This window comes from Paramisgurnus dabryanus, chromosome 21 (genome assembly GCF_030506205.2).
Source record: "Paramisgurnus dabryanus chromosome 21, PD_genome_1.1, whole genome shotgun sequence".
Lineage (NCBI taxonomy): Eukaryota > Metazoa > Chordata > Actinopteri > Cypriniformes > Cobitidae > Paramisgurnus > Paramisgurnus dabryanus.
In genome coordinates this window covers 13,216,687-13,231,157 of record NC_133357.1, presented here as the reverse complement: position 1 = coordinate 13,231,157, position 14,471 = coordinate 13,216,687, and the positions used below count along the sequence as shown (strand labels likewise).

At 35.8% G+C, this 14,471-nt stretch overlaps 1 protein-coding gene across 19 annotated transcripts in view; it reads right to left on the bottom strand.

Moving 5' to 3' along the window:
• The window catches only part of hspg2 (heparan sulfate proteoglycan 2), a 122,391-nt gene that overhangs the window by 52,381 nt on the left and 55,539 nt on the right, over positions 1 to 14,471 (bottom strand). For 16 of the 19 annotated variants that reach the window (XM_073812936.1, XM_073812941.1, XM_073812938.1 and 13 more), the window contains 19 exons: positions 14,167 to 14,363; positions 13,223 to 13,367; positions 12,986 to 13,113; positions 12,153 to 12,239; positions 12,006 to 12,070; positions 11,735 to 11,793; positions 11,478 to 11,618; positions 11,026 to 11,199; positions 10,749 to 10,928; positions 7,699 to 7,817; positions 7,448 to 7,559; positions 7,084 to 7,194; positions 6,777 to 6,901; positions 6,095 to 6,172; positions 2,064 to 2,131; positions 1,006 to 1,070; positions 765 to 905; positions 485 to 676; positions 113 to 148 (listed from right to left, as the gene is read on the bottom strand). In XM_073812936.1, the coding sequence (XP_073669037.1) occupies positions 113 to 148; positions 485 to 676; positions 765 to 905; positions 1,006 to 1,070; positions 2,064 to 2,131; positions 6,095 to 6,172; positions 6,777 to 6,901; positions 7,084 to 7,194; positions 7,448 to 7,559; positions 7,699 to 7,817; positions 10,749 to 10,928; positions 11,026 to 11,199; positions 11,478 to 11,618; positions 11,735 to 11,793; positions 12,006 to 12,070; positions 12,153 to 12,239; positions 12,986 to 13,113; positions 13,223 to 13,367; positions 14,167 to 14,363 (2,223 nt within the window). The remainder of the gene's footprint in view (positions 1 to 112; positions 149 to 484; positions 677 to 764; positions 906 to 1,005; positions 1,071 to 2,063; positions 2,132 to 6,094; positions 6,173 to 6,776; positions 6,902 to 7,083; positions 7,195 to 7,447; positions 7,560 to 7,698; positions 7,818 to 10,748; positions 10,929 to 11,025; positions 11,200 to 11,477; positions 11,619 to 11,734; positions 11,794 to 12,005; positions 12,071 to 12,152; positions 12,240 to 12,985; positions 13,114 to 13,222; positions 13,368 to 14,166; positions 14,364 to 14,471) is intronic. The other 3 variants (XM_073812948.1, XM_073812949.1, XM_073812952.1) reach the window with 1 other exon arrangement.

Below are 14,471 nucleotides of genomic sequence, written 5' to 3'. Positions count from 1 at the left end.
ACCATTATCAAGCCAAATATATGCCAAAAATGACAAGTAAATCAAAATCAAACCGCGGGACAAACACTCCTTCAATAACAGCAGACGCTGCATGCGCAGTATCATGCATTACCTTTTGTGCTCGTTTAGTCCGAGCAGAGCGAGCTTTCTAAAAAAAGCAATTGAGTAGATTCAGAAACACATAAAATTCAGTGCATCCGAAAAAAAATCACAGTTTATGCAACCTGAGAAAACATAATCTCCCCCTAAAAACAATATTCACTTCAAACCTACATTGTCTCAGAGTACACTTGGAAATTAATCTGTGAAAAGCCGCCTTAAGTAGATTTGAAGAAAGGAAGTTCCAGGAGGGTTTATTTGTAGAAAAAATAAAGTTGCGAAGTAACTTTGCAAAGAGCAGAAGAGAAGATTCTTCAAAATAAAATGTAGTCAAACAGACGTGAAGGCTTATACGGATAAAGCATATAACCCTGTCAAACTCTACCTTATCTCCTTGAAAGGTGTTGGGTAACTGCCAGTAGTGGGGCTCTTGTCCAAGGTAGTTGAAGTTTGTGTAGGACAGCTGTGTTCCCTCTGTGGACAGCTCTACAGAGAAGCCAGTGTCAATGCGGTTGGTACGCTGGCGATTTACAAGGGCAAAACCTTGGTAGTTTCCTGGTGCAAAAGTGGTGGAAATCTAAAGTAAAATAAAGAAAATTTACATAAGCTAACGCAGGGAAATCGTTGGGAAAAGTATCACAAATCTGAAACCTTGGAGGCCGTACCACATCTCTATAGTGATTGGAGCTGGAGCACTGCTGCGTGACGCCCATGCAGAAGCAGGAAAGGCAGCCATCTTTGTTGGAAGGACTGAGGTAGAAGGTTCCTTGTTTGCAGGTGGAACACGTTGACCCTTCAACATTCATCTGAGTGCAGACAATTATGATTTAAGATTTTAACATTTTATAAAGCAAGTAAAACAAAAGTAGAAAAAGTAGAATTCATTGAAAAAATTTCTTCACTTGCCTTGCAGCGACAGACTCCGTTTGAACTACATCCCTCACTACCTCTCTGGTCACAGCGGTAGCAATCTATAAAAAAAATTTTATACACATTAAAAATAAAACAAATTGGTTAAAGGCATAATCATGAAGCAAAACAAATAATCTTTTGTACACTCAAAAAAATTATTCAAGCCCTTCTTAGAAATGACACATTAAAATTGTGTTCAATTAATTTAAAATACCTCATTAAGAGCAATAAGTATATATATTTAATTAGTCTAACACAAAATGAATATGTACTATAATTTATTGATTTATTTTTAATTGCGTTAACACAATTAGTTTGAGTTTGGGTTCTGGAAAAAGAATTCCCCAGCGTGCTTTGCATGCAACTGCTTTTGGAGAGTCATTTTTTTAATGAAGTGTTATTTTATGCATTTTTAGGTAAAGAGAAAGACTTAATAGTGTTTAATGTTCGTTTATCTTATTGATTTAGAAGCGTTTGTGTTATATTTTTTAAAATTGTTTGGTTACCATCGGGCAGAGGAGTGGCGCTTGTGGTTAGGTTGTGGATGTGACGTATTTCTCTCAATGAGCACTAACTGTGTTAATGCCTGTTTGGAGATCAGGCTCTTCTCACATGCTCATCCAAAGAATCATATGTTATTATTATTAGCATGATAACATGTGCTTATGCTAATTAATATGATATAAAAAATGTTTTGTATAAAATAACAGAATTGAGTTATTCAGACTACACTACATTGAGTTATTCAAACTACGCTAAATTGAGTTATTCAGACTACACTAAATTGAGTTGAGGCAACTAATTGAGTATTGCCATTTACTTTAAATTGAGTTGGACTAACTCAATATATTTTTATTGTGTAAAGCAGTTTTTATGAGTTAGGGGTACACATGCATATTGGATGGAAATCCTGACCACAATTTTTTTGAGTTAATCCAATGAATCATTTTTTTTTTAGTGTAATGTAGGATAATTTGCAATTTTATTCTTATTTTAACTTCAGTGTTTAATATAAGAATGGTTGTTAGGTTACATTATTTTGTCAGTCTTACCACCATTATTATTGTTCAGAGTGCATCTTTGTCCAACCTGAGGATTGCCAATGTATCCAGAAGCACATCTAAAAAAAACAGACATCTTATTAAAACTTTAAAATAGACTTAAGAGGGACATGATGGGGCCTGCCATGAAGATTACAGCATGTCTGTGAGCAATACCCTTACAGAATATGATTAATGCATATCAAAGTGTCTGAACATTCTTTAGACAAGAAAATATGAATTAAATACAGACATTTGCATAGAGATACTTGGTTTACAGACAGACACCACATTATTCACCCAAAGGCAATATAAAGTATATACTCTGGCAAGTGTCTGACACTATTGGCTGCTTAGCGTTGCCTTGCTAAACACAACAAACCCATCTGCATGCAGTTTTCACCAAGTAACCAAAAAACAAACACAACAAAACAGAGTAAAAAACACTGCTTTTAGTTACAGTAAAGACAAACAAGTCAATAGACAGCTATTTCAAAGCATAATAACTTCACATGCTTCCAAATTTAGGAGCTGGATAAATTACAGCCAAAAATTCTTTCCGCATTTAAAAGATGTTAAGTATTTCTTAGAAAGCTTGTTTAATGAAGAAAGAATGGCAAATAAGAGAAAAAGCCCCAAAACAACCAGAATTTGACCCAGTTAAAATGCCCAATTATCTCAAAGCATGTGGAAGCTGAGGAAACTCTTACCTGATAACTGGATGCTCCAAGATAAAGTAGTCCAAGACAAATCATATGGCTATAATATCAATGACAGTAACCTTTTCTTGTTCTTTTTTAAATAATCTATCTAGATCACAATTTAGCACATTTCAGAGTCAGAAAAAGATCAAAAAAATCCTTGACAAGCCAATAAGATTATAAGCAGATAACATGGATGAATGAAAATGAACACACACAATAAAGAACTTAAATTTTAGCACCGTTATAAAATATATAAAAATTACATAGATTATACAAACATTACTGACAATGGCATAAAATAACAAAATTCTATTAGGAATAAATACTGTAGGTTCATTAAATCAGCTTTATACAGAATGATCTTTAACATGAGGTACACTGTAAAAAGTGAAAGTTAGATCTACTTAAAAATACTTAAACACTTAAAACATAAAAAATTACCTAACTTACATTTTTTCTGAATTTAAATGAAAATTTTAGGTGAAAAAACTTTTTAAAAGTTTATTTCAATTGGTAACACGTAAAAATATAAGCTTTTTCAACTTTTTTTTAGTTAACAGGGAAAAATTTAAGTAAAAACACCTTCAAAACAAAAAACAATGTAATTTTTAAAGTTAATCCAACTTTCACTGTTTACAGTGGAAGTAATGATATGTTTATTTATACTATAAATATTATTTTTGAACATATTTGAAATCATGTATTCTCCTAAAGATCTAAAACAATGCACAAAAAACAACAGTTGAGTTTTGCATTAATCTTATGTGGATTTAGAGGAAACTCAAGTCTAATGTAAATGTAAACAGGCAGTACATTATATACTATACGTTATATATATTATATGTGCTGTAAATCCATAATATCTAGAAATCCTGAATGATTTTAAATAGCAAGCCTTTCAAGAAAAGCAAGTTCAGCAGTTAGCAAGTCTCATGTAATGTAAACTGCTACAATATCCATATAATATCTAGTAATCTGGAAGGATTTTGATAGGAATGGCCAGTCTTCCAACAACAATATGAAAGTTTCCATTTTGTTTAAGGCCTTTCTTGTTTTGCATCAAAATGTCTAAAATATTAAATGATTTTGAGGTCTTCTTCTGAGGTGATTTTCTTGGAGTGGTTATTTTTCCTTTGTGTTTAGGTGACCGTACATTTATTTTGTTAGTAGGTTTACTAGAAGCAGTCGTGTAGGTAAACTCTTTCTCAGGTTGGCTGGCTGAGGTTCCTCTAGCGGTTTCTTGATCTTCATTAGAAGAAAGATTTAACTGGTTGGTCCTAGAGGGTCTAAGTTTGTTATGTCTTCTCTTCATTTGGACGACGTGAGAGGGCTTCCTGGTTGGCAGTATTTTTGTGTTTTGTTTGGAAGGAATTGTTTTAGGTTTGTGTGATTTTTTGGAAGAAATACGTTCTTGTTTTCTTGATTTGCTGGATGACTTTGAAGAGTTCAGTGATTGTTTCATTTGATGGATCTTTGTATGAGCTGGAGGAGGAATCTGAAATTTAGATGTGGATTTGTCTTTTCCTTGCAGCCTTGTGAGCGAACGGGACGGCTGATCATGTTTCTTTGTCACATTTACAGATTTCTGTGACTTTATAGACGTGCCATTTTCTCTTGCACTGTTATTGCCGTGCTTTACAGACATTACATTTGGTTTATTTTGTGACACAAGAGGATTTTTAGATGATGATGTCTTTCTTTTCTGTTGACTATGGTGTGTTTTATTGGAACCAACTGAGGTTGTACGACTTCTATTCGAGCGAGAGTCAGACGTAACATTGATGAAAGAGTTGGGAACTGTCGCCCTTTTAAGCGATTTGTTATATTGTTCACGGTCTGCCTTTAGAGTAAAATGGGTTTTAACGTCTGTTCTCCTCGATTTGATTTCTTGTATTGGCTGGATCTGTTTTGTTGAAGACTTTTCTTTCTTGTTTGTGGAAACAGTATGAGGAGCAGGTATGGTTTTGGGGACTACCACCTTCCTCTGAGGTCTCCAGGTAGAAGTCCTATTCATCCAAGTCGTAGTCAATGAGGTAATGAGGGTGGCAGCAGTCCCAGGAACTTTGCCATTCTGTGTTGGACGGGAACGTTTCACTTTGTCGATCTCTTGAGCCAGTGCAGTAAAACCATCGATTAATATCTCAAGTTTACGCTCTAGCTGACTTTGTCTTACTTCAATATTGGTGTAATTTTTGGCTAGCTCATTGATTCTGTCTGTCCTGTTAGGTGGAGATAAAACTCTAACAAGTGTCTTCAGCTGAGAGCTAAAGTGACTGTGCTGCCTTTTCATCTTCTCAAGGCTCTCCTTCATGTCCAGCGTATTTCCCTCAAGCATGCTCAGGCGCTGGTTAAACCGATTCGTGTTCGTCCTCACGAGCAGTTGGAAGCTCCGCTGTAGGGCTTCGGGACTCTGCGTGTAGTTCTGGGGTCTACGATGACTCGAGCTACGTATGGTGGTTGATAAAGATCTTGTAGTTCTTTCAGGTCTTGAATGTGTAGTGGCTGTTAAGTTATTGTCTTCAACGTCTTTGTCGGTTACATCCAGCACTCCCTTTTTTCCAGGGTTAAGGTAGAAAGCATCATCACATGTAGGGGGAAGGTAACGTTTCAAAGCTTCGAGGTAGAAGTCTCCGCAGTCCGAGAAACTAGGAGCCATTTGGAACAGGACTTGCCGTTACCATTATCAAAAATAGCAACTTGTTATTGTTGACCCAGAAAACCCAAAAGCGTTTGTGCTCTGAGCAAGGAACACGAATCCGCAATCCATGTCATTTACCACATTCAGTCACCAACTTGTTTATGCCTCAGTATTGGGAGCATAAACAATCCTAGAAACGCACAAATGACTACACAGCCAAGTAAAAGAAAGTTGCTCAAATGTACCAAGGGCCTTACAAACAAGCATTTAAGCAATACAAGCAATGCAGCTACAAATACAAGTGACGGTATGCAATTGCTATTATTTCAACACCCTTGCTGATAGTAAGAAGAATCAATTCCCGAACTTTACTCTCACAGTAAAGATCACTAAAAGTAAAACCTTAATTTTACAAATCACACAGCTCTATTTATAAGTGAAAACACTCCTAAAAAGACACTTTGGACAGACACTGACAAATTGGTATGGGCGGCAATGATTCAAGATTTGCGTCTCCCATACCACCTGACAAAGACCATTCAATCACAAATGGTTGAAAAAACACTGAAATGCAGACACATGCTTTCTAGCATTAGAAAAGCAGATGGCGATCACCTTTATCACCACTTTGGCAAGCCCAGCATCTTTACTATATGGCAGGTTTGCCCTCTTTAATAGATCAAATCAGAAGACACGCTTACCTTTCACAGCGTCTTCCAGTATACCCGGATGGACATTCACATGTGGCCTGTCCATCGGAGTCCAAGAAGCAACTTTTTCTGTGAAGGGCAAGGATAAGCTGGAATTAATGACTAAAAGCTTTGCCATATGATTATGACATATGATTTAAAGATACATAATGTTTAATCATTCCCAAAACGCATATTATGTTCGTACATTTGGGCTACAAAAAAAGGGTAACATTTTTGTACCATTTACAGAACTTTATTGGACCTCTTGTCCCATACAATACTTTTCCTTTTGTGTTTTGTAGAGGAAAAGTTTTACACATTTGGGAAAAACAGGCGAAGAATGAAGTTTTTTGTAAAAAAAAAAAAGATTTTATAATCTGGTATAAAAAGAGATATCGGTCTGAAGTCATCTGACTTTAACACACGTAAAGAAAACTATGTAACCTGTGATCTTAGGTTTCAAACAGCAATAACGATACAGAGGCAAAAGTTATGGATTGCACCTTTAAGGAATACCTCTGTATATTAATTCTAATTACATTCTAATGCATTTATAAAAAAAACAAATGCTGCACTGCTTCAAATCAGCTTTACAATGCAATAAACAAATCACATAAAACAGGAAATTAATTAAATATATAGCGCATCAACAAAATGTATTAGTTGCAGTAACCAGAAAAGACAAACTCACTGGGTATTGGTGGGTCCCAGACAAGGGCAAGGTCTACATGCCTGTGGATCACCAGTCTTAGGATTTCCGTAAAAACCAGCCAGGCAATTTTCACAATTACGCCCAGCAGTGTTGTGCTGGCAACCCTAAAATAAAATATACAAAATGATGAAGCACTCCAGAAGTCTAAAACAAATCATTTGGGAACAGCTATAACAACACAACTAGCCTGCACAGACTCACACCGCTAAAGTAAACCTCTACAGCAAGGACGAAAACTTCCATAACACAGAAACCACAGTAACTGTAATGTAAAGGGGTCACTTACGAGACAATCTCCAGTCTCTGAGTCACAGCCGCTAGCATGTCCATAACATTCACATTTCTCACAGGTGCCAAGATAAAGCCCAGGTGTACGGGTATAGCCGACATCACAGTCCTGCAAACAATGGATGAGTCAGAGGTGACTGGGTTTATACAGTAGGTGTGTCTACTCTGACACTGAGCAACCTTTGGCTTTAAAACAAATATGAAGACTTGAATTATGGAGCAAAAAAATGTCAGTAAGCTGCCAGGAACTCCAATTAAGAGATATAAAAAACAAAGGGCTGTTTAAAACTTAATGGTAATATGATTTTATTTAGAAAACAGTAAATTCACAAAGAGTTTTGGTTTGTATTTATATACGGTACCTGGCAGGACGGTCCTGTATAACCCTGAGGGCAGGCGCACTCCTCTACTTCCAGCGCTCTCTCACTTCCTGTGGAGTGAGGTACTGCAACATCCATCTGAATATCGGAGATGCTAGACAAGAGAGATTCAGGTCAAACTTCAATATCCTGCTATTTACTAAAATTATTATAGTTAAAGAGGAGTCCGTTAGGATAATGTGATATAAGGATAACGGTTACATAAAGGGTGTAATAAATGAAAGCATCATTACCTGCTCTCGGCCATGTTGTCTGCATAAGTGGCTCTGATCATGAAGACAGTGATATCAGCTAGAGCCATCAGCAGGTGCTCTCGAGTGCAAGGCTGTCCATCAGACCTTCTCCACGCAGACTGTGGGAATAAATACAAACAGTCAAGCACAAGCACTTTTTCTTTCTTTCTTTCTTTCTTTCTTTCTTTCTTTCTTTCTTTCTTTCTTTCTTTCTTTCTTTCTTTCTTTCTTTCCCTCTCACATTCTCTCGTTTGTACGTTCTCTTAATCTCTCATTCGTTCTCACATTCTCTCGTTCCTTTACTTGTTCTCTAGTTAGTATTTCCATTCGTTTGTTCATTCTCTCGTTTTCTCATTTGTTTGTTTACTTTCTTTTGTTCATTCATTGGTTCTATCATTCATTGGTTTTCTCATTCGTTGGTTCGTTTTCTCATTTGTTTGAACGTTCTCTCATTTGTTCGTAAGTTCTCTCATTCATTAATTAGTTCCCTCGTTTGTTTGTTTATTCGCTCTCTCATTCGTTGGTTCGTTCTTCATTTGTTTGTACGTTCTCTCACTCATTTGTTCGTTCTCGCTTTTGTTTGTTCACTCTCTTGTTTTCTTGTCGTTTGTTAACTTTCTTTCGTTCATTCTCTCATTCCTTCATTCCTTTTTTGTTGGTTTGTTCTTTCATTTGTTTGTTTTCTCATTTATTAGTACGTTCTCTCATTCTTTAGTTGGATCTCGTTCGTTTGTTTATTCGTTCTCTCATCCGTGGGTTCGTTCTTTCATTCGTTCATTCTCGCTTTTGTTTGTTTGTTCTCTCGTTTTCTCATTCGTTTCTTTACTTTCTTTCGTTTATTTTCTTATTCGTTTGTTCATTTGTTCTCTCATTTGTTGGTACATTCTCTCACTTTTTCGTTCATTCTTACTTTAGTTTGTTTGTTCTCTCAATTTCTCATTCATTTGTTTACTTTCTTTTGTTCATTCATTGGTTCTATCGTTCATTGGTTTTCTCATTCGTTGGTTCGTTTTCTCATTTGTTTGAACGTTCTCTCATTTGTTTGTACATTCTCTCATTTGTTCGTAAGTTCTCTCATTCATTAATTAGTTCCCTCGTTTGTTTGTTTATTCGCTCTCTCATTCGTTGGTTCGTTCTTTCATTTGTTTGTACGTTCGCTCACTCATTTGTTCGTTCTCGCTTTAGTTTGTTCACTCTCTTGTTTTCTTGTCGTTTGTTTACTTTCTTTCGTTCATTCTCTCATTCGTTCTTTCATTCGTTGGTTTGTTCTTTCATTTGTTTGTTTTCTCATTTATTAGTACGTTCTCTCATTCTTTAGTTGGATCTCGTTCGTTTGTTTATTCGTTCTCTCATCCGTGGGTTCGTTCTTTCATTCGTTCATTCTCGCTTTTGTTTGTTTGTTCTCTTGTTTTCTCATTCGTTTCTTTACTTTCTTTCGTTTATTTTCTTATTCGTTTGTTCATTCGTTCTCTCATTTGTTGGTACGTTCTTTCACTCTTTCGTTCATTCTCACTTTAGTTTGTTTGTTCTCTCAATTTCTCATTCGTTTGTTTACTTTCTTTTGTTCATTCATTGGTTCTATCATTCATTGGTTTTCTCATTCGTTGGTTCGTTTTCTCATTTGTTTGAACGTTCTCTTATTTGTTGGAACGTTCTCTCATTTGTTCGTAAGTTCTCTTGTTCTTTAATTAGTTCCATCGTTTGTTTGTTTATTCACTCTCTCATTTGTTGGTTCGTTCTTTCATTTGTTTGTACGTTCACTCGCTTTAGTTTGTTCACTCTCTTGTTTTCTTGTCGTTTGTTTACTTTCTTTCGTTCATTCTCTCATTCGTTCTTTCATTCGTTGGTTTGTTCTTTCATTTGTTTGTTTTCTCAATTATTAGTAAGTTCTCTCATTCTTTAGTTGGATCTCGTTCGTTTGTTTATTCATTCTCTCATCCGTGGGTTCGTTCTTTCATTCGTTCATTCTCTCATTTGTTCGTACGTTCTCTTACTCAGTCTCACTTTTGTTTGTTTGTTCTCTTGTTTTCTCATTCGTTTCTTTACTTTCTTTCGTTTATTTTCTTATTCGTTCGTTCGTTCGTTCTCTCATTTGTTGGTACGTTCTCTCACTCTTTTGTTCATTCTCACTTTAGTTTGTTTGTTCTCTCGTTTTCTCATTCGTTTGTTTACTTTCGTTCATTAATTTTCTCTTTTGTTTGTTCGTTCGTTCTCTCAATCGTTGGTTTATTCCTTTATTCGTTCGCTTTCTCTTTTATTAGTACGTTCTCTCATTCATTAGTTTGTTCTCTCGTTTGTTTGTTCATTCATTCTCTCATTCGTTGGTTCGTTCTTTCGTTCGTTCTCTCACTCAATCATTCCTTCTCTTGTTCATTCTCACTTTCATTTATTAATTCGTTCTCTCATTTGTTGGTTTGTTCTTTCATTTGTCGTTCTCTCATTTGTTCATACGTTCTCTCATTCATCTCGTTCGCCCTCACGTTTGTTTACTTTCTTTTGTTCATTCTCTCATTAATTTGTTCATTTGTTCTCTCATTCGTTTGTTCGTTCTTTCATTTGTTCACATTCTCATGAGTTCCTTCTATCGTTCATTTGTTGGCTCTCACGTTTGTTTGTTTATTCGTTTGTTTTCTTTGTCTGTTTGTATCCATCTACTCATCTATCAATTAATCTATCCATCTATAACAACATAACGTATAACAACGTATGTAGAATATTATACACACGAATTCATCATTTTTTGTACATCATTTTTATATTATGTTATATATATATATATATATATATATATATATATATATATATATATATATATATATATATATATATATATATATATATATATATATATATATATATTTGTATTAAGTTGGAATTCAATTTACATAACACTAAAATAATATTTAGATTAATTATTATTATTATTATTATTATTATTAAACTAAACTTCATACTGTACATGGTTAACTATAAATACACAAGCAAATATCAAAATTTCATCTTTTTTCAATATCAATGACAGATAAAAAAAACTAAAATGGAAAAAGGACCTCTCTGAAAGACACAGTGATGGGGGTAGAGACTCTTGGAAGTGGTTTGGTCTGAGAGTAATGCTCCAAGAAGATGCCATTGCCTTGGAGAACCACATCTGGTTGTCCGTCAATAACCAGGGAGCGCGGTTGCAGTTCATAACGCATTCTGTACTGTAGCTCTCCTCCATATGCTGTTACCTTCACACAAGAAAAACAACAGTACACTGATATGTGGCCAATGTTCAGTTTTTTTGGGACATTTTAGCTCATTGACCACTGTATGTGATGCTCTTACCTTGTCCCTTCTGAAGTTCTCAGGCAAGACCCAGTAGTAGATGTCATTGGGAATTCTGGAGAAGGATCTGTATACCACTTCAGTGCTGGCTCTCTGAACAATGTCCTCAGAGATGGTCCTGGTGTTGGCAGCATTGGAAAGGGTGAAGAGTTGCCCATTGACACCACCTCGTACCTTTATGTGAACCAATGTGCAAAACACTCATTTGTAAACAAACAGTGAAACAGAGATCTACTGCATCTATAAGTAATGCATTAAAAACTGTGAAGGGAACATAACAAAATACAAATGATTATATGCAATCGTGATCGGATTGCTTTTATACCAAACCCCAGAATTCACAAACCGATTTGGGGTGTGGTGCACTGACACACACTTAAGTCTATGACATCACTGCAACATCATGAACAGCGAAGTTCAATAAATTCACCCATAGAGTAGTTTTATGTTACCTGATCTCTACTCCAGGTAGAACTGGCACACTGTTTAGTGACTCCCATACAGAAGCACTGCAAACAGCCTTCAGGATTATCAGCCGACAGATGAAAGGCACCGTTTTTGCATTCGTCACACAGACCTCCGACCACATTGCCCTGAAGCACAGAAGATCAAGAAGTGTTTAAACATCAACAAAGATCAAGAAGTGTTTGAACATCAACAAGGTTTACGTTCTGTGCTTCATCACAGAAACAGTAGTAAAATGTAATACCTTGCAATAACATGGTCTGCTGATGGGATTGATGGTTCCTCTGTTATCACACTTATTTGCTAAACAGGGACAGAAACACCATATGATTCACAAACACACCTGGAATGCTTTGAACATCCTGGCATTTCAGGATATTATGTTAATCATTGACCTTAAATGGTTTAGAAATTACAAGAAAAAGGCACCTACAGCCAAATTTATCAATCTTAACAGCATAACATAAATCCTTTTGTACCACAAAATCCTATACAAATAAGGAGAAGAGGCTCACGGGTAGAAACAGGGACACATTTGCCGTTGGGCTCAAGAGGGTTGCCTTCATATCCTGGAGCACATCTATAAAAGAAAATATTATGATGATGTATATTATGATGAACTGTATATATATATATTTATTTAAAGTGTTTGGTTTCCTCACATCTCACACCGTCGCCCAGTGTAACCAGTTCTGCAGGCGTCACACGTCGCTCTGTTGTCATGGTCCAGAAAGCAACTATCTGAAAACCTTTAAATAACAGAACAGTTTAATATTTTACCAGTATTTATCTTGGGGTGTTGATCATAATGCATGGGTGGCCATTCCAATTTTAAGGTTGGTAAATTCTGGGAATTTTGGAAACTTTTCACATTAATTACATGTGAATAGGGATGCATAACGATTTATCGCGATTAATCTATAGCAGAATAAAAGTTTTTGTTTACATCATATGTGTTCATATGTGAACAGTGTATAATAATTTTGTATTTATATGTGTATTTATATATTTAAGAAATGTTTACATGTGAATATACATTTGTATATTTATGTATAGTTTATATTATATATAAATACTTAATATATATAAATATATATTTTTTCTTATAATTATACATGCATGTGTGCATATTTATATATACATAATTATTATTCACAGACAAAAACCTTTATTCTGCTATACTGTAGATTAATCGCGATTAATCGTTATGCATCCCTACATGGGAATATATGGGAATTGTGACACATGGATGATAATGAGTTAGATGTCGAGAAAGCTAATGTTTGTATGTGATAGGGCTTGTATAAATTACCTCAAATTTACAAATAATTCCCTTTAATAAAAAAAATTAATATTTTCAAAATTCCCGAGATTTGCAACTCTACTTCCGTATATTATTTTTATTTTAAGACCCCTGCAACCTTTTGCACTGACTTCCTGCGAGAGGCGTGTCAAAAAAGTCACACCATGTCTGAGTGTCTGGTTAGTCTCTTACCGGCGAGATGTCTCTGTGTACGGGCAAGGACAGGGTTTACAGTCATCGTATCGGCCCTGACTTGGGTCCCCAAAGTAACCGGACTTGCATTTGTTACACTGCGGTCCTTCTGTGTTGTGCTGACAACTCTGTCACATGACATTTTATATTAGGATTGTGGCATATGGTATTCTTGCATTTAAGGTAGCATGTAGTTCACTTAAAACATCAGTAAAGTTTATAAATCTCTGTACGTACCAGGCAGTGACCACTTATAGGGTCACAGGCACTTGCGTGACCATTGCAGCTACAGCCGGCGCAACTTCCCAGGAAAAGTCCAGGTACACGCTCGAAACCAGGAGAGCAGGTCTCACAGGACAGACCTGAATACCCGGGTGGGCATCTGTGTGGGACATTACATGTGCGATCAACACATCAAAAACATGGCAAAGAAATAACAATTGAACTAATTTAGGACCTTGCTGCATTTTGAGGGTCTGTTAAAGGGATAGTTCACCCAAAAATGAAAATTCTCATGTTGATTCAAACCTGTATACATTTCTTTGTTCTGATGAATTTTGAGAAATGTTTGTAGAGATATTTTAGAGATATATACCGTTTGTGGTCCCTATTTACTTCCACAGTAGGAAAAAAGAATCAGATGCAGATCTAGACCATTAAAAACTGGGGGGGGGGGCAATCTGGGGGTCAGTTGTACTGTTAGATGGGCCAGTTACATTTAGACCTTATTCATGTCATATCATTTTCTGCACTGCACTGCACTGTAAAAAAGATTTTCAAGAAAAAAATTCTTATTATTTTTGTCTTGTTTTCAGTAAGAATATCAAAAAATTAAGTTTATTAATAAGTCTAGGTTTTAGACAAAATGTATCAAATGTAATTGATTTTGTGCATAAAACAAGCTAAAAATCTGGCCCCTCCCTAGAACCGCCACTATGAACAAAGAAATTTATACAGGTTTGTAACAACATGAGAGTGAGTAAACAATGACAGAATTTTCATTTTTGGGTGAACTATCCATTTTAACCGTAAAGATTATTTTTATGATTTCAAAAGAAATCGTTAACTTTTTAATCAAATATACTATTTAGTGGTTTAGTCCTTTTTAACCACATGAAGATGACAAATAAAGGTAATATGATAGGAACTTGAAATAGGAACTGATTTAAAGCGACAGTAACCTGCACTCCTCCACGTCTCTTGGGTTCCCTTGCACGGTGAACTCTTTGGTGGTGATATCCATGCTGATGTCACTCAGACCAACGCTGGCCATGCGGTTGTCATAAATGGTGCGAATCTGGATTGTCTCCAGATTGGCCAGAGCCATCATGAGGTCATCACGAGTCACTGCCCGTCCTGAGGAGTGCTGCCAGTTTTCCTGGGACACAGAGAGGTGAACCACTTCACATAAACCAAACAAAAACTGAAATCTTACACTAAACTAACATTTCAGAATTAAGGAGCCACTGACAAAAGTAATAAAACA